General features: G+C 37.0%; 1 protein-coding gene across 6 annotated transcripts in view; it reads left to right on the top strand.

Moving 5' to 3' along the window:
* The window catches only part of Ubr3 (ubiquitin protein ligase E3 component n-recognin 3), a 135,754-nt gene that overhangs the window by 66,449 nt on the left and 48,961 nt on the right, over nucleotides 1-20,344 (top strand). For 3 of the 6 annotated variants that reach the window (XM_057754673.1, XM_057754674.1, XM_057754672.1), the window contains exons 20-27: nucleotides 577-718; nucleotides 5,702-5,806; nucleotides 7,023-7,196; nucleotides 7,363-7,395; nucleotides 9,221-9,684; nucleotides 14,131-14,219; nucleotides 15,971-16,120; nucleotides 19,917-20,050. In XM_057754673.1, coding sequence (XP_057610656.1) covers nucleotides 577-718; nucleotides 5,702-5,806; nucleotides 7,023-7,196; nucleotides 7,363-7,395; nucleotides 9,221-9,684; nucleotides 14,131-14,219; nucleotides 15,971-16,120; nucleotides 19,917-20,050 — 1,291 coding nt within the window. The remainder of the gene's footprint in view (nucleotides 1-576; nucleotides 719-5,701; nucleotides 5,807-7,022; nucleotides 7,197-7,362; nucleotides 7,396-9,220; nucleotides 9,685-14,130; nucleotides 14,220-15,970; nucleotides 16,121-19,916; nucleotides 20,051-20,344) is intronic. The other 3 variants (XM_057754677.1, XM_057754676.1, XM_057754675.1) reach the window with 1 other exon arrangement.

The following is a 20,344-nucleotide window of genomic DNA, read 5'->3' as shown; positions in this document are numbered from 1 at the left end:
CTAGCAGTGGGAACACTGAGATGACTAATTTTTTTTAATTTTTATTTTTTAAAAAAAAAAAAAAATATATATATATATATATATATATATATATATATATATATATATATATATATAATGTATACAATATTCTTTCTGCGTGTATGCCTGCAGGCCAGAAGAGGACACCAGACCTCATTAAAGATGGTTGTAAGCCACCATGTGGTTGCTGGGAATTGAACTCAGGACCTTTGGAAGAGCAGGCAATGCTCTTAACCGCTGAGCCATCTCTCCAGCTCGAGATGACTGATTTTGTCAAGTGTTAGACGAGGAAATTACTTTGCTATTGTTCTTTTTGTTAGTATTTTTATATTTATCTTTAGTTTTGAGCCTAGCTTTTTTGATAAGCTTTTATCCAATAGGAAAGGAAAAAATAATGTTCATTGTGTAGTGAATAAGTATCTAGCCTTTTAAAACATTTATGATCAATTAGTAATGTTTAGAAGATGTGACAGAAATTAATGCCTGTAAATCAGTTTAAACTGTAGTTTAAATTTGAGTCTATCATGAACTTTTGATTTTGTTTTATTTCTACAGTTTAAAACAGAGTGGGAAGTTCCCTGGCAATCCCTGGCCTCCTTATAAGAAAAGAGCATCATTGCACCCCAGCTATAAAGGCCTCATGAGACTTCTGCACTGCAAAACTTTGCACATTGTACTCTTCACTCTGCTTTACAAGGTATAGTAGAATTTGATTAGAATGACTTAGATTGTAATGTATTTTCATAATTTTCAAGTCAAAATGCTAAATGATAATATTTATATGGAAGTACCACTTATAAAGAGCAAAGTGTGTTTATGAATTTTTTACTGTGTGAGTATAAGTTATGATTACATGTATTTGCTATGAAGCAGTTACACTTGTCTGTGGAAAATGTTTATTTTCTTCAGCTTTTCATTGGAGATTTTGTTATGGCTTCTGTCGAATGAGAAGTATTGTGGTTGTAGGAATTACATAGAGGACTAAGGGGACAAATAGCCAGCGAGCCTCCTGCTTGACAAACAGCATTGTGTGAACCATTGACCTTACTGTAGAGTGCCTTTCTCTGCTCTTTACCTTTTGTAGGAACTTGACAAAGAAAACTTTCTATGTGGGTTCTTTAGAAACTTGAAACAGCTTCCATTTTCCTGTTACCTAGAATTTGTTTCATTTTTGGGGTGTTCTGTCACAAAGCTGACTTGTCTTATTGTATTCTAGAAGTTGCATGAAATATGTTGTGGAGAGAGTGTTGCACGTGTGTGTGTATAGGTATGTATATGTGTACAGACACATGTATATATATATGTATACTCGGATTTATAATGATTTAAGCTGTATAAGAGATGAAAGCTCAGATAATCATACCTGGAGAATACATAAGCATCTATAAAATAATAGGCATAAATGTTATGTAATTAGAAATAAAGAAAATGTATAATTTTTATTCCTTCATTTGAAAAATTAAAAAGAGAAAACTGAGAATATTCTATTCTTTATATAGATCTCCATTGACTGTGTACAGATAATTTTTTAATTATTCAAGAAAGCATGATTTGATTAGTTAAGTAGAACTCTTAGTGTTAGTGTTTCTATTCATGTTTTTCTTTTTTTTGCATGAAGAAATTCTTTTTGGTTTTTTGAGACAGGGTTTCTCTGTGGTTTTGGAGCCTGTCCTGGAACTAGCTCTGTAGACCAGGCTGGTCTCGAACTCACAGAGATCCGCCTGCCTCTGCCTCCCGAGTGCTGGGATTAAAGGCGTGCGCCACCATCACCCGGCATGTTTTTCTTTTTTTTGATATTTATTGAGTTCTACATTTCTCTCTGCTCCCCTCCCTTTAGCCCTCCCACAAGGTCCCCATGCTCCCAATTTACTCAGGAGATCTTGTCTTTTTCTACTTTTTACTTCCCGTGTGGATTAGATCTATGTAAGTCTCTCTTAGTGTCCTCATTGTTGTCTAAGTTCTCTGGGATTGTGGTTTGTAGGCTGGCTTTCTTTGCTTTATGTTTAAAAACCATCTATGAGTGAGTACATGTGATAATTGTCTTCCTGTGTCTGGGTTACCTCAGTCAAAATAATGTTTTCTAGCTCCATCCATTTTCCTGCAAAATTCAAGCTGTCGTTATTTTTTTTCTGCTGTGTAATACTCCATTGTGTAAATGTACCACATTTTCCTCATCTATTCTTCAGTCAAGGGGCATTTAGGTTGTTTCCAGGTTCTGGCTATAACAAACAAAACTGCTGTGAACATAGTTGAGCACATGTCCTTGTGGCACGATTGAGCATCCTTTGGATATATACCCAAAAGTGGTATTACTGGGTCTTGAGGATGGTTGTTTCCTAATTTTCTGAGATATCGCCACACTGACATCCAAAGAGGCTGTACCAGCTTGCATTCCCACCAGCAATGCAAGAGTGTTCCCTTTATCCCACAACTCTCCAGCATAAGTTGTCATCAGTGTTTTTTTGATCTTGGCCATTCTTACAGGTGTAAGATGGAATCTCAGAGTTGTTTTGATTGGCATTTCTCTGATGACTAAGGATGTTGAACATTTCCATAAGTGTCTTTCAGCTATTTTAGATTCCTTGTTGAGAGTTCTCTGTTTAGGTATGCACTTCATTTTTTTTTATTGGATTATTTATTCTTTTGATGATCAGTTTCTTGAGTTCTTTATATTTTGGAGATCAGACCTCTGTCTGATATGTGGTTAGTGAAGATCTTTTCCCATTCTGTAAGTTGTCATTTTGTCTTATTGACCATCTCCTTTGCTTTACAGAAGCTTTTCAGTTTCAGGAGGTCCCATTTATTAATTGTTTCTCTCAGTGTCTGTGCTGCTGGGGTTACATTTAGGAAGTGGTTCCCTGTGTCAATGCGTTCAAGTGTACTTCTCACTTTCTCTTCTCTAAGGTTCAGTGTGGCTGGCTTTATGTTGAGGTCTTTGATCCATTTGGACCTGAGTTTTGTGCATGGTGATAGATAGGGGTCTATTTTCATTCTTCTCCATGTTGATATCCAGTTATGCCAGCACCACTTGTTAAATATGCTTTCTTTTTTCATTTGATATTTTTTGCTTCTTTGTCAAAAATCAGGTGTTCAAAGATATGTGGATTGATATCCGGGTCTTCTATTTGGTTCCATTGGTCCTCCTGTCTGTACTTAAGCCAATCAGTACCAGGCTGTTTTCATTACCTTAGCTCTGTAGTAGAGTTTGAAGTCAGGATTGTGATGCCTCCAGAAGTTCCTTTGTTTTACAGGGTTGTTTTTGCTATTCTGGGTCTTTTGCTTTTCCATATGAAGTTGAGTACAGTTCTTTTGAGGTCTTTGAAGAATTTTGCTGGACATTGCGTTGAATCTGTTATTCATGTCTTTCTAATATCACCTGTGGTCATTTTTTCATTTTTACTTAGAAAAATTGGAAGTTATTTTTTTTGCCAAGATTTTAGATGAGTGCCTTCAAAAAATGCTTGGAAAGTTTCATTTTTATTATTTATCAAAGGGATTATTCAGAAAAATTATTTAAAGTACCCCCCTTTCCATTAAAATATGTAGAATACGATTTTCTATTGGAAAACAATTTGTGTTGATTTTGTAGGCAAATGTAATTTGTAGGATTCCCCAGAACAAGGCTTTTCTCTGTTACTGATTCTGTATACCACAGACATTGTAGTCTGTCAGTTAGTTCTGTATTATTCTCAGTTTTTAATGAGAGAATAGAGTTTTCGAGGTTAGACAACTAGTTCAGACAACCTGCGCACTGTTTTCAATAATAGCTAAGAACTCGTGATAAATGAAGAAAGCCTTACTAGAAATCTCTTCTAAGTTACTCTTTTAAAACTTTTAAAATTTGCTTATTCTAGAAGAATTTAATCAGAGATGAAAGATGAGTGTTTTGATTGTTTTAAGACTCTAATGCCGATTGTTTGAAGACTCTAATGCCCAATTTTTTGAAATTTCACATTCGTTTATAACAGCTTTTCTGTCGCACTTAGTTGTCGTGCTTTGCCGAGTCAACTTTACAGAAGACGCTTGCAGTGGTCACCATCGTTCCTCGCCGTGTGTGATGCTAAAGAACACGGTGACACTTCCCAGAAAATGGCTTCAGTATTTTGTTCAGGATCTTTAGCTTTTATTTTTCTCGGCTAAATCTGTAATACCACTGATTTCAATTCAAAATTTCTTTGGATTTAGACAGTAATGCTTTCTTACCGAGAGGAGATAGAAATGGCAGGTGTCGGCCTGGGCGGCTGAGAGCTGTGTGTAGTGCTGCTTAGACAACTGAGTTTCGTGTGAGCCTTGATTTCCCTCCGTGATGCGATGGGCTAGAAAGGGTGACCTCTGGAACTCTTGCTCTTAGGCTCCTCTGTGGCCTCTTTCTAGTCTTCACACTCTTGGCACCATCTGCCTGCTGTTGGTTGGGACTCCAGCTGTAGGCACTGTTGTAAGCAAATGACAGATGCCAAGGGAACCAATCTCAGAGAATTCTGGGCTTCTTTGCCTTTAGGTATGGGAAAACTGAGGCCAAAGATTGTTGCTGCAGTAGGTACAAACAGACTTAAGGGTGAGGTTTTACAAGAGACAGTGGAGACACCCTCCTGTTTGTCAAATAGTAGGAAATCTGTCAGTGCATGTCTGCACTCTCAAGTTACAAAGAATTGGTTTTTCCCTGTCCTCTTGTTTGGACCACTCTTGTGAGGCTCAGCTTACTTACCATCCTTTTCAGCTGACAGGGCCACTTCCTCACTGAATCCTTTCTTCTATCCTTCCCCTCATTTGGTCACCTGCCTACTTATAATGAGGACAAGCTGCTGAGCCATCTTGTTCCTGTAGTAGTTTAGATATCTTTAGGCCAATCACTGGCCTATCACAATCCTTACATCCTGTAGAAAATGAGTAAGGCTTGTTGTGTGATCTATGTACAAGGTAAGGTTCATTGCGTTTTTCTTTTTCCATTCTTACCATGTAAAACATACACTGACTTACATATTTATATAGTCACATACAAAATTTAGAGGCTGAGAACGTTAAAGACAGAATTAATACTAATGAGTCATATTGGATTTCAGCTGTTAGCCAAATACAGTTGCATTTAAATGAGTGATGCTAGTTAGCTAACTCATTATTTGGCACCTTGTCTTCAGGAGAGTATCAGGAGATTATAATGTAAAGTGTTCTTGGTAATTTTTTTTTTAGTAAATACTGCTATATTTATATTAGTGACTTTTGTGTCTGTTAAATGTGATACTCTTTATTTAGGAAGTCTTCAAACTGCTATTTCCAGATACTGCATAATATTCCTATGTAGGCCTGGACACTTGGCTCTGTGGTTAAGAGCATATCTGCTCTTGCAGAGGCTGCTGAGTTTCTAGCACCCGCATTGTACAGCTCATACCACCTGTGACTCCAGCCTCGGAGGATTCAATATATGACTCTTACCCATGGGAATATCTGCAGTTATGTGCATACACAGCCCATGCACATCATTAAAAATAAATCTAGCAAAAGTTCTATATAATCTCAGAGGAAACCTAGTGTTTTAGACTGTATTTTCACTAAGATTTGCATTTTTATATCTGATAATTATCTGATTGTGATTTTTATTTGTAATAGATTGTTTTCATCTCTTTAACTGCAATATATAATGTGAAAAAGTTAATTATGAGGTGTTTTCTTCTTTTTTTTCAAGATTCTAATGGATCATCAAAATCTGTCGGAACATGTACTGTGCATGGTGTTGTATCTGATTGAATTAGGTTTGGAAAACTCTGCAGAGGATGATTCTGAGGAAGAGGTAAGCACTGCCTCTGTTTTAGAACATTTAAGAGGAAGCAACCTCTGTCTGCCATCAGGCAGTTCTTTTCAAGAAGTGTAATTTGGATTTTTTTTTTCTTTTTTGGTTTTTCAAGACAGGTTTCTCTGTGTAGCCCTGGCTGTCCTGGAACTCACTCTGTAGACCAGGCTGGCCTTGAACTCACAGAGATCCACCTGCCTCTGCCTCCCGAGTGTTGGAATTAAAGACATGCATTGCCACCACTAGGCTAACATTACCTTTGTTATGTTTTGCCTGCATCTTTATCCATGCATCACTTACATGCAGTGCCCATGGAGGCTAGAAGAGGGCATCAGGTTCCCCAGAACTGGAGTTAGAGATGGTCGTGAGCTACTAAAATGTGTTGGGAATTGAACCCAAGTTTTCTGGGAGAGCAGATTGTGCTCTTAACCACTGAGCTATCTCTCTAGCTTATATATATATATATTGTGTATGCAGTGTTCTATCTGCATGTATGCCTGCACACCAGAAGAGGGCATCAGATTTCATCATAGATGGTTGTGAACCTCCATGTGGTTGCTGGGAATTGAACTCAGGAACTCTGGAAGAGCAGCCAGTGCTCTTAATTCTTAAATTTGAAAACCTGACAAGACGGTCCTATTTATCTATTTATTTAGCATCTGGGTGGGGTGTACATCACAATGCACATGTGCAGGTGGAAGACAGCTTGCAGGATTTGGTTCTTTCCTTCTGCTATATGGGACCTGGTGGTTTAACTTAGATTGTAGGGCTTGGCAGATACTGTACCTGCTGAGCCAACTCTCTGGCCTAAAAAAGCTTTTATTCTTAAAATATATATGGTCCTTTGAAGCTTTCATTATATATGGAACTGTTGAAATTGAAGATTTAGTATTCAAATGAAAAACATTTAAGAAAAGCTGTTTGTGTATTTTTTGGTATTATGAAGAAGCACTCACTGAGTTAGAACTTCACTGTATCTCAGACTCAAAGTGACAAGTTTTTGGTGTACACATATTTATTTATCCTATATATCATCCATCCATCATCCATCCATCCATCCATCCATCCATCCATCCATCCATCCATCCATCCATCCATCCATCCAACTATCTATCTATCTATCTATCTATCTATCTATCTATCTATCTATCTATCTATCTATCTATCTATCTATCTATCTATCTATCTATCTATCATCTCTCTATTTATGTCTTAGGTATCAATGGGTGGACCAGAACGTTGTCATGACAGTTGGTTCCCTGGAAGTAACTTGATATCAAATATGCGACATTTTATAAATTATGTCAGAGTGCGAGTCCCAGTGACTGCTCCTGAGTTGAAAAGGGACTCACTTGCTGGCACGAGTTCTGATGATCTGGGCTCTTTACAAGTAAGTTTAAAAGTGAGGGAAATGGAAAGGGAATGGTTTACATTGTGCTGAGATATTGCATAGATAATCTATGGCATTCAGAAGGAAACGCTGGAAGTTGTCATCTATTTTCTGATATGTCTAAATATTGTTGCTTAACCGGTCTTTTTCCTTTAACCTGCTATAGAATTCCCGACGGCCTAAAGTTCTTCAAAGAGAGGTAGATGTGTATGATATATATTTGTATTAACTAGCAGCCTGACTAATTGGAAATGAGGGGGAAAAACCCACTAGAGTATGTGTGTGTATGTATATGATTAATATAATAAAATTTAAAACATTTCTTTAATGTTTTTTACTTTTAATAAAGTTATTTATATTTAATTTCAAATAAGTTTATGTTACTGATTAAAAATGCAGAGTGGTTAGTAGCAAAGTTTTCTTGCTAGTGTTAAAAGTATTCTGGATCAGCGACAAGTGGCCCACTTGGCTCTGCTTCCATTAGCACTGCAGTTGTTTTACTAACCCCTTACAGATGACTAGACTGTTCCCTAAGCCAAAACAAATGCAATGCTGGCAGCATGGCCATCAAAAGATTGTGGGTTTTTTTTTGTTTTGGTTTTTGTTTTTTAAGGAGGCGCTTTTGTGGCAATTAACTGAAAGAGGCCATAAATATTTCTATCCTATATCTTGTGTTTAGGAACTCATTGTGAAAAGCAGCTCTTTGCATGATGCTTAATTAATCCTTAAAAATTAAATAAATGTTCCTATTTCCCTGAAAAAAAAAATAAAATAAGAAGTGGGTCTGGAGAGAAGGCACAGCAGTTAAGAGCACCTAGTGTCCCTTCCAGGGACCTAGGTTCAATACCAACACCCACATGACTACTCACAAGTGCCTGTAACTCCAGTCCCAAATACCAGACATGCATACAGCCATAGCACCCATAGCATATGACGTGCCAAATAATTAAGTAGTATTTTCCTGTAAACTAGGTATCCTGTGAGTGGAGAGAGAGAACTAAATTCAATGGTTTTTTGTGTCAAGTCTATTTGTTCATCTATTTTTTGCTTTTAGCAACATGTTTTGTTGTGAATGCTATAAAGGTTTAATTAAAAACTTGAAACCTCGGTCTGAGGCTCTTTTGCTTCTAATGTTACAAAATACTTTTAAAATCTTGGATGTAAAAAAAAATTGAATACTATAATTTGACTTAGAAAAGCATACTTCTTATGCTCATTTTAGAAAAGTGAACAAAATTCATTAAACTGATAACTTCATTAAAAGATGATTTCTAAGAGGCCTGATGTGTGTTTGCTTTAGCAAAAAGGCTGTTTAAGAGACAAATTATTGAGATGAACACTTGACTAAAAATGTCTATTCAAATAACATATGGTGATATGCTGTTTGAAGCAAATTAATTTATTCCTTTTTCCTTACAGTTTTATAACTTGAAATCTGTAATTTTCTGAAATTAATTTTCACTATAGATTTACTGTCTTAAAAAAATATGAAGAAAGCCAGGCAGAGTGGCGCATGCCTTAAGTCCCAACACTCAGGTGGCAGAGTCAGGCAGATCTCTGTGGGTTCAAGGACAGGCAGGACTACACAGAGAAACCCTGTCTCAAAAAACAAAATAGCAAAAACAAAAAAATAACAAAAAGAAAAGAAAAAGAAAAGCAGCTTTTCTTATTATGTGAAAGCTGTAGCAAGCTTTCCGACGTGAATAAAGAATTTCTTGATGGCTGTGGATAATATAGAAGCTTCCTTATTGAGAAACTTAGTTTATACGTTTTTTGTTTTGGTAATATGGCTGCAGGTGTGGCACAAGCTTTGTTTTTTTTTTTGTGTAATATAGCGTCAGGCAATTGCACTGAGGTGACTCGTGGCCTCCTTTTCCTCACCACTGTCCCTTTTAAAGCGGGGCTGTATCTATTTGAGAAAGAAATGGAAGAAACACGTTTATCTGCTGGAGAGATCTTTGGAAAAATACAGTAGAATTGGTATTGAGTAATTTTTTTTCCTGTTTTCTTATCTTTACTGGTAGAATTCCGGTACAGCTCAAGTTTTCAGCTTAGTAGCAGAGCGCAGAAAGAAATTTCAGGAGATCATCAATAGAAGCAGCAGTGAAGCAAATCAGGTGATCCGGCCGCCCTACACTCCAAAGAAATGGTCAGCTCCTGGTTCTGCTCCCCCGTTAACCACAGCCATTTTGGAAATTAAGGAAAGCATATTGTCTTTGCTAATCAAACTTCACCACAAACTCTCAGGAAAGCAAAACTCTTACTATCCTCCATGGCTTGATGACATAGAAGTTTTAATACAACCAGAAATTCCTAAATACAATCATGGGGATGGTATAACTGCAGTAGAAAGAATTTTGCTAAAATCTGCAATGCAAAGCAGAATGAACAAACGCATCATTGAAGAGATATGCAGAAAAGTAACTCCTCCTGTGCCACCCAAAAAAATCACTGCAGCAGAGAAGAAGACTCTGGACAAGGAGGAAAGGTATTTTTATTTTTAGTGTCTTAAATCTGTATTGTACAGTTGAGGACTTGGGTTTTTTCTGTTTCTCAGTCATTTAGGGCTCATGACTTGGCTGGTTCAGTTACAACTTTACTTGGTAAAGTAAGTGAGTGAGCATAGCCTGTGCTAGTGTGTGTGGGGCTCAGTTCTTTGGGCGTGGAAACATGAGTGTTGCTGGCCCCAGTGTTGAATTATTGTTGAAAGTTGGAAGACTCTTTAGAAACATTGCTAATACTATTATTGCTGTGTCACCTCAGAATTCTCTTGTAACTTTAAGTTAAAAAAGAAGTATTTTAGATAAGTTTCTTTAAAAAATTTTATTTTGTGTATGTACATGTGTGCATATTTGCATGTCAACACATATCATAGTGTGCACGTGGAGGCCAGAGGACAGCTTTTGGAAATCTGTTCCCCTTTTCCATCTTGTATGTCCTGGGAGCTGAACTCAGGTCATCAGGCTTGCTTGCAAGGGTCTTTCCTGCTGAGCCATCTCACCAGCCCTTAAGTATTTCTTGAAATAGAAATCAAACTATTTGAATTTTTGGTACTTGTGTTTATTGCTATATGATTATCAATTATTAGAGAAAGCAATGTTTCTTAAAATTTTCTTTTGCCAATTTTTGTTTCCTAATTTTTCAAAGGTAAAAAATTTAAATTAGATTTATTCTTTTTATGTGTAAGTGTTTTTCCCGAATGTATGTATTTGCACAACATGTATGCTTGGTACATATGAAAGTCAGAAGAAGTTATCAGGATATCAGATCCCCTGGAACTCGAGTTGCAGGAACCATGGAAGAGTACTCCTTGTTGGCTCATTCACAGGTTCTTGGTTAACTGTCTTTCTTATATGTATAGCCCAAGGCAACATTCCCAGGGAATAGTGGTGCCCACTGTGGGCTGGACCATCCTACAGCAGTTAACAATCAAGATAATTCCCTGCAAATATGGCAACAGGCCAGTGTGATCTGGGCAATCCCTCAACTCAGGCTCCCTTCTCAGTTGACTCTGAACTATGTAAAATTGATAGTTAAAGCTGACTAAGTGGCATTAAAGAAGATAGAAGAGGCCAGAAAGGAAAACCTGTATCAAGATTGTCTGGTGTTATGAGTTTGGCAGTCCTGTGTGATTTGCTAGTTATGAAGGATGGGAAGGCTCCTGTGATACTGTATGAGAAGCCATTTTAGTCACAAGGTACAACTGGAAGTCTTGGACAGCTTTCATAATTTGCTACTTCAGTGTCCTCAACTTTAAGAATAATTCTGAAATGTACTAAATCTCTCAGAATTGTCATTTGGTAATGGTCTTTAATTTACATGTTTATCTAATTTAGAAAAGCAATAATGTAGTTTTTTTAATGCTGGTTTCACAGAAAGCTGATAAACACATTAAAACAAGACTCATGTATTTTACGTGCGTGGGTATTTGTATGACTGTATACCATGTGTGTGCCTGGTACCTGTGGAGGTGAGAAGAGAGTGCTGGCTACCCTGAAACAAATTACAGATGGTTGTGTGCTGCCACGTGGTGGTTGGGAACCAAACCCAGATCCTCTGCAAGATCAGTGAATGCTCTTAGCTACTGAGCCATCCTTTCAGCACCTGAGAAATGCATTTTGATTTTAGTTATACCAGAGACTCTCTTATATTTGATATGCATATTTTGGTATATTGTTTTGTTGGCATATACTTAGAAGTGAGATGTAGATTGACATTAATGAAAAAAAAAAATCCTGAAATTTTAGAGCTCACCTAGTGCTGGTAAAAGAGACCACCCATGGATTAATCAAAGTTACTGTCTATCAGAACATTTCTGCATCACTCGTGGAGTGCTTCGACTATCCACACAATGAACAGTTCTTCTCTGAGGATACACTTAGATTTTTATGGGCTTTCATTTCAAAGTAATGTTAAATGTAGAGAGATGGATTAAGGACAGTACCAGGAACTTGCTGAAGGTTTCAGAGTAAGTTGTTGGTGTGTTCCCTCCACACTGGGATACTTCAGTGTGTAGTGCCTAGGGGTAAAAGCCCTTTTTTATATAATCAAAGTAGAACTACAAGATTAAGGAGTTAACCTTGTATTTAAGTATGATTACATTATAAGATCCCATGTTTAAACAGTTGTTCAAAGTTTCTCATCAAAGAAACATCCACTTCATAATTGCTCATTGAATTTAGTTGTTGAATCTTTTTTTTATCTCTTTTAAAGTGGAACAGTTTCTCCATCTCTCCTTTATTTTCATGATTTTGAATCTTTGAAGGGTTAGGACAGTGGGTCATTTTAGATTGCCTCACCATGGGCTAGTCTGCCATTGGCAGGCGCATCAGTGAGATATTGCTGCTTCCACCAGGTCACTTGACTTACGTTTGTTTTGGTAGTAGTGTTTGCAATTGACTGCTGGTTAGGGAGCTGCCTGTCATTTCTGCACTGTTTATGCTACTCCTTTGTAATTAGTACATCATTTAAAGTAGGATGATTCTTTGAGATTCTGTAATTTCTCATTTATCACCTTTGAAGGTACTATTTATTTTCCTTAGTCATGGGCTCATGAAGTTCTTGCTTTAGTTTGAGTTATCATCTACCTGATGTATTCTGATGATCAAATGTTCCAGATTTAGCCACTAAGAGTTCCTAAGTGGTAAGATCTTTATTCCTTTTGATCAGTTCTTATCATGCCTTGAACATACTCCTTTTTGTAGGCAGAGTGATCTTCCAGGCTAATCTTGCACTTGAAGACAGCCATTTCCTCTGGAGTTCTCGTTGCTTTTTACTAGAGAATGGGATTTAGAAACTTAATCCTTGTTCTTTTTCTAATGAAATATAGCTATTTTCATGTGTTCTTAGTGAAGAGAACTGGAAAAATTTGTGTGTGTCTTTTTTTTTGGCATTAGAGGCTGAAGAGAAAAGACGTTGTTACTATTTTTTACCTGTTCTTATGCATTCAAAACTCTCCTCTCCGGCATGAGCTGTCACTTGTGTGATTGATCTTAGCCGTTCTGACAGCTGTAAGAAGATCTCAGAGTTATTTTGATTTGCATTTCCCTGATGGCCTCTCATCCATCTGAGTTTCCTCTAATTGAGAATTCTATTTAGATCTGTACTCCTCTTTTTAATTGGGTTTGTTGTTTTTTGGATACCTAATTTCTTGAGTTCTTTATGTATTTTGGAAATTAGTCCTCTGTTAGATGTGGAGTTGGTAAAAATCTTTTTCCATTTGATATGCTGTCGTTTTGTCCTGTTGATGATATCCTTTTCCTTACAGAAGCTTTTCAGTTTCATTTCTTGAGGTTCCATTTATTAATTGTTGATCTTAGTGCCTTTGCTATTGGTGTTCTTTCTGTTCAGAAGGTTGTTTCCTGGGCCAATGCAGTCAAGGCTATTCTCCACTTCCTCTTCTGTCAGATTCAGCGTATTTGTTTTCTTTTGAGGTCTTGGATCCACTTGGACTTGAGTCTTATGCAGGGTGATACATATGGATGGACTTTTCACATTCTTCTACATGCAGATGCCCAGTTTGACCAGCATAATTTTGTTGAAGATTCTGTCTTTTTTCCAGTGTGTATTTTTGTCTTTTCTATTAAAACTCAGATGCACATACGTGTGTAGATTTATGTCTTGGTCTTCAATCAGTTCCATTATTGGCTGTTTTTATGCCAATAACATGTGATTTTTATTGTTGTAACTCTGTAGTACAACTTGAAATCAGGGATGGTCGGACATCCTGCAATTCTTTTATTGTTCAGGATTGTTTTAGCTATCCCGGTCATTTTGTTTTTCCATTTGAAGTTGACAATTGTCCTTTCAAGGTCTGTAAGGAATTGTGTTGGAATTTTTATGGGAATTGTGTTGAATCTGTTGTTTTTGGAAAGATGGCCATTTTTACTATATTAATCCTAATTAATTTTTAGTATATTAAACCTGATCCATGAGCATGGTAAAGTTTTCCATCTTCTCCAGTTTCTTTCTTCAAAGATTTGAAGTTCTTGTCATACAGGTCTTTCATTTGCGTGATTAGTGTTACCCCAAGATATTTTATATTTTGAGGCTGTTGTGAAAGGTGTTGTTTCCATGATTTTTCTCAGTCTGTTTGTCATTTATATAGGAGGGCTACTGATTTTTTTTTTTTTTTTGAGTTAATCTTGTACCCAGTAACTTTGCTGAAAGTGTTTACCAGCTGTCAAAGTTCCCTGGTAGGACGTTTAGGATTTTCTGTCTACCCCATTGTTTCATACTGTAGGTACTGCTTTAGTTTTGCTTATGCAAACAGTGGGTTTGAAGTCTTTTAGAAGGGATAGAATTGTTTTAGAGACATTTAAATCTTACATGATATTTTATATGTAATATAGAAAACAGGTTCTTGATTGCGTGGCCACCAATCAGTAGATTAGTGTTGAGCACACAATGTACTCACAACTTCATTTCTCTTTAGGCGACAAAAGGCTAGAGAAAGGCAGCAGAAATTGCTCGCAGAGTTTGCCTCACGACAGAAAAGCTTTATGGAAACTGCAATGGATGTTGGTAAGTCAGAATTCTAGCTTGAAACTCTCACAATTAGTTCTTATTTATAGGAATAGTTTGATTTTAAACTCTCAGCAGCTCTAAATATATAGTATAGATAATTTACAGTCTTTATTTAAACAGTAGAGAAATGGAGGGATTGGAATAATTCTTAATTATGGTGTGTGCACATGGGCACAGGTGAGCCGGAACCACAGCACATGTGGAGGTCAGAAGACAGCTGTGTGGAGTCAGTTTTCTACTTCTATCATGCAAGTTCTGGGCATGGAACTCAGGTGGTCAGGTTTGGGGGAAATACCCTTCTTACCCACTGCACCGTCTTGCCTGCCTCGGATCAGGTCTTTATTATAGCCATTGTGTTGTAGAACAAAGACAGTAGTTAAGAAGAGCCCTCTCTATTCTCTCTAAATCTGTCCCTCACATGTGTCAGGTCTGTCAGTAAGTATTTGATGATTTATTTTGGTGTTGTTCTCTGATGTTAGCCTAAGATCCTTGTAATGATTTCTAAGAACACGTTTGGGTGTCTCTTTGTTTCATCACATTGATATTTTGAAAAATCATGCACACCTTTTAATTCATATTGGCTTTAGGATTTTTATAATGATAAGGAATACCATTTTCCTATATGGTGGTAGAACTATGAATAGTCTTTTAAAAAAATATATTTATGCTTACCCTTCCTTCTTCCCCTTTCCTCTTCCTATAATATTTCCTTCGCTACTTTCAGATTATCATCTTTAAGTTTATCATTTTCTGAATATATGAGAAAATACCTAATGATTATCTTTCTGTGTCTGTTGGTGAATCTTAATTCCTTGTTGTTTATGATATATTAACAGATCACTGTTATTTTCTGTATTCTGTTTATTAATATATAAGAATATACAATGATTTCCTTATATAAACATTGATGACTACCACTTAAAATACATTACTGAAGTAGAGAATTAGGAAGCAGTTTTCCCTCTGTTATCCCCACTGCTACCAATTTTCAAAGAGTTGTTATCTTATAAATTTCTTTTCTTCCTAATCTCAAAATAATTGAAACTAATGATTTATTTGTTCCTTAAAAATTTAATTAAAGGGGGCTGGAGAGATGGCTCAGTGGTTAAGAGTACTGGCTGCTCTTCCAGAGGTCCTGAGTTCCATTCCCAGCAACCACATGATAGCTCACACCTATCTGTAATGAGATCTGGTGCCCTCTTCTGGTCTGCAGACAAACATGCAGGCACAGCATTGTATTCATAATAAATAAATAAATTGTTTTTAAAAATTTAATTAAAATCTTCTCTTACATAGATTTAAATTTTTTAATGTATGTATATGAATGCTCTATTTGCATGCATGCCTTCATGACAGAAGAGATCATCAGATTATAGATGGTTATGAGCCACCATGCGGTTGTTGGGAATTAAACTTAGGACCTCTGGAAAAACAGTCAGTGTTCCTCACTGCTGAGCCATCTTTCCAGCCCTTTACATAGATGTTTTTGTTTCTGTTTTTTAGTGTCAATTTTTATCTGTAATTGGTACAACATAAAAATATTGAATCATAAATTACTCAAAGTTGTTTTTATCACTTCACATTTGTGGTCTTAGAGCTAGCATTTTACTTGAATAAGAATCTCAATAGTTGTGTTATGATGCAACTTTGTTAGTATTTGACTTGAAAAGTATTTGAAATAGCTCTTTGGGAATAAGGGTTTATTGGAAGGGACTTTTCTTCTAAGAGTTATGGCTTTCCTTTTCCAGATTCTCCTGAGAACGAGATTCCTATGGAAATTGCTGCAGCAGAGCCACAAGTGTCTGAGGCTGTGTACGACTGTGTTATCTGCGGACAGAGTGGGCCTTCTTCTGAGGACAGACCTGCGGGACTGGTTGTACTGCTGCAAGCATCATCAGGTGACGTCAGAGAAACTTTTGATAGAAACATTGTAGACAGTGGCATCCAGAACAGAAGCTGTTAGTATGAGATGAGAGCTAGTGTTCGAATTCAGCTTTCTTATTGACTATTCTAGAATCTACAAGCCTCCTACATCTTTCGCTTCAATATTCTAGTTACATGTGGTGTGTCCTGCGAGTTCTGCTTTGGATTCTTGGGTTTTTAAAACAGCAGACAGAAGTACTTCTTGACACAGCATGGAAATTGCTCTGTTTGCCAAGCTATCTGTCGAAATGTTGTCCTTCCTTTCCCATTCTGAGGAATTTTGAAGTTGTAATAGTTCTTAGACAATGTAGTTGTGATGGATTTAGTTCTTCTGCAACAGGATGTATGAGGAAATTAGTCTGTATATCTAGATTTTAAACCAAGTGCTGGTGTTTTCTTACATAAATAGTGTAGCTATTACACAGAAACAGAGGTGAAAGTGGAGGACGGAATGGAAAAGAGGTTTATATGTTATTGAAAATAAGGAGACATTAATTCAAAGTTCACTATTACAAAGTGAAGTTGTTAATTCTGTCCTCCAGGTAGCCACAAAAATGATCTTCTCAGCAAAATAATAATAATAATAAATCCATGTTAAAAGAAAATGAGAAGGGACTCAAAATCCCATACTAGAAAATTTAATTGTGAAAGAGAACAATAATGAATGAATTAAGGAACAAGTAGAAAACAAAATAGCATAATTGCAGAATCAAGTTCTTTGTCAGCAATCACTTGAAATACAATGAACTTAATTTTCTAGTTAGAATGTGGAGATTGACATATTTTAAGAAATGACCATACTGTATGCTATGGATAAGAACTTCACTGTAGGACTGACGAGATGGCTCGTGGTTAAGAGCACTGGCTGCTCATCCAGAGGACCCAGGTTGAATCCTTAGCTCCAAGATGGCAGTTCTTAACTGTCTATAACTCCAGTTCTAGGGGATCTGACACCCTTACGTAGACAAATATGCAGCCAAAACACCAATGCACATAAGGTAAAAATAAAATCTTTTTTATTAAAAAAAGAAAGAGATATTCACTTTGGACTTGAAGATGCAAGTAGATTGAAGGTGAATTGCTTGAGCTCGCTATGCAGCTCAATTGGTAGAATACATGCTGACATGCACAAAACTTTGAGTTGAATGCATGACTAGGAGGTAATGGTACATGTCTATAATCTCAGGACTCAGGAGGCAAAGTATAGGATAGTGAATTCTGTTGAAAATTAAAACAATTAGTACCAGGCCGGGCGGTGGTGGTGCACGCCTTTAATCCCAGCACTTGGGAGGCAGAGACCAGGCGGATCTCTGTGAGTTCGAGACTAGCCTGGTCTACAAGAGCTAGTTCCAGGACAGGCTCCAAAACCACAGAGAAACCCTGTCTTGAAAAACCAAAAAAAAAACCAAACAAACAAACAAAAAAACAATTAGTACCAAGCCCATTTAAAACTTGTTCAAAAAATACAGAGGAAGGAACATTTTCAAAAATACCATGTGAGGTTTAGCATTCCCTTGATAACCAAGTGTTGGTGGAGGCTGCTTGTTTATTCCCAGCTCCCCAGACCATGAAATAATCACTCAGAAACTATATTATTTGCAATACTGTTTGCCCAATAGCTTGAGCATATTGCTAGCTTACTCCTAAACTTATATCCTAAACTAACCCATCTCCATTAGTCTGTTCATCACCATGAGGTCGTGGCCTATGGGCAAAGCTTTGGCGGGCTCCAGTGGAAGCATCTGTCCCTAGTGGCGGCTCCATGGCTTCCCCCTGACTCCATCTACTCTCTGTGTATCTCTTTCAGCCTGGCTTTACTCTGGTAAGCCATTGGCAGAAAACAGCTTCTTTATTAACCAATAAAAGCTAACACAGAAGGATTTTCCACACCACACAAGTACTAGAATTCATTACCAAGTGTAGATGCAAAAGCCTTCATCAAAATTCTTGTGAATGAATTTATGAGTGTATTAAGTGGATTGTACATTTTGTGTTTTATCTGTAAGCATTCCCTTGATTCTTTGCTTTATTTCTATAGCTACTATAAATCTCCAAAACCCAGCTGCAATGTGATATACCTTAGAGTCCCATCCTCCAAAGCAGCTCTTCCCATGCAAATGCATTAAAAAATTACCATTCTTTTTTCAGTGATACATTAAAAACAAACATACGTAAACTATTGGCAGTGGTGCTTTGGAAGTACATGCACTGTGTGATATTCTTGTCTGTGTAGACCTTCTTTTGGTTTTTGATGTTTTATACTTACAAAATTGTAGCCTTAGTCATATTTATGTCTGTCTTCCTAATTTTTTCTCAGTGTTTTGTGTCTACAGACACCTGAATACCTTTTACCTGCTGCTAGTTGTACCTATATTGTCACATTTGATACTTTGTGCACTAGAAAACACATGCATACATAGGCCTGTGAATTAAACACCCTTTTCCAGAAGAAAGTCGAGGACATAATCTTATATAAAAACAGCACTACTGTCATACTCAGTAAATTTAATATTAATATTATATATTATGTCTATATTCAAATTCTCCTAATTATCTGACTTTTTTGTTTCTCTGACTAGTAATTGTGATGTTTTGATACATGTATATATTGTAGAATGAGTTATGTACAGCTAATTGATATATCTTTCACCTCATCTACCCGTCATTTCTTTGTATAGCATGTATTTCTTGTCTTTAGTGGTCATTTGTGTGGCCCTCCTTTAATTTAGAGCAGTTTCTCAGAGCCTTTCTCTGATTGGCTGTTCCATAGATGGAACATATGGATTTGTGTGATTATTTTCTTACTGTGAGGTGCAGAGTACACACTTGGAGAGGGTGTTCCACAGCATTCCCTCTGTTGGCATCACGGAGGAGGAGGCTGCCATGCCAGAGTGCTCCATCGGTGACACATTGTCCTTTTGTCTTTCACTGGGTGTTTCTTGCCTGAGTCTGTGACTGTAACATCTGACTTTGGCATCATTCTTTCTGATACTAAATTTCTTTAATTTGGCCTAGGTCCTTATAGGGTATCTGCTTAGTAATGGAAGCCTTCTCTTTGTCACCTCCCACTTTTCTCCAGCTTTGGGCTCATTGCTTTCTCTAAGCAGCTCTGCTTTCTTTTAATAACATATTAAAAAATGAGGGAAAGTCATTGTTTCTAGGTTTTTTTTTTTGTGTGTGTGTGTGTGTGACAGATTTAGGAAATCATCCATTCACACTCATTTCATTTTATTATTGTGACAGGGTCTCACTTTGTAGCCCTGACTGGCCTGGAACTCATAGAGTTCCTCCTGCCTCTCTTCTGAAGAGCTGAGTTTAAAGGACTGTGCCACCACATCTCAATATTATTTTAATAGTAAACTGTCCTATTTGGGCCTTTATTTATAAAAAAAAAACTACTCTTTTTGTTTTGTTTTGTTGAAACAGGGTCTCTTTACATAGTCCTGGTTGTTCTGAAACTCACTCACTCTGTAGACCAGGCTGGCCTCAACTTCACAGAGATCCGCCTGCCTCTGCCTTCCTAGTGCTGGGATTAAAGGCGTGTGCCACCAGGCTTGGCAGCTACTCTTTTTTTTTTTTTTTATTAAGGTCTTCAGAATATTTTAATAAGAGATTTAAATATTAATGACTGATACTTAAGTAGAATTTTAATTTTTGATATTTAAAAATATTTGAAAAATTTGAAATTTACTGTTGGTTGTTGTGAAGGACCTGGGTTGTTATTTAGATCTTTGTATTATTTAGTGAACTTTTGTCTCTGTCGTTACTTAGTTTTAGGGCAGTGCCGGGACAATGCTGAACCAAAAAAGCTGCCTATCACTGAGGAGGAACAGATTTACCCATGGGACACATGTGCAGCAGTTCATGATGTGAGACTTTCCTTATTGCAGCGTTATTTTAAAGATGTAAGTATTTTTTTTTTTTTTTTTTTTTTTTTTTTTTTTTTTTGGTTTTTCGAGACAGGGTTTCTCTGTGGCTTTGGAGCCTGTCCTGGAACTAGCTCTGTAGACCAGGCTGGTCTCGAACTCACAGAGATCCGCCTGCCTCTGCCTCCCGAGTGCTGGGATTAAAGGCGTGCGCCACCACTGCCCGAAGATGTAAGTATTTTTATTATCAAACAATTTCAACTTTTTTAAAATGGTGCTAGAGATTGGATCTAGGGTCTTATGCATGCTAAGTAAGAGTTCTACCACTGAGCT

This window comes from Chionomys nivalis, chromosome 22, assembly GCF_950005125.1.
Source record: "Chionomys nivalis chromosome 22, mChiNiv1.1, whole genome shotgun sequence".
Lineage (NCBI taxonomy): Eukaryota > Metazoa > Chordata > Mammalia > Rodentia > Cricetidae > Chionomys > Chionomys nivalis.
Note: the sequence above shows the minus strand (reverse complement) of the source record. Positions and strands in the feature narration are given on the sequence as shown.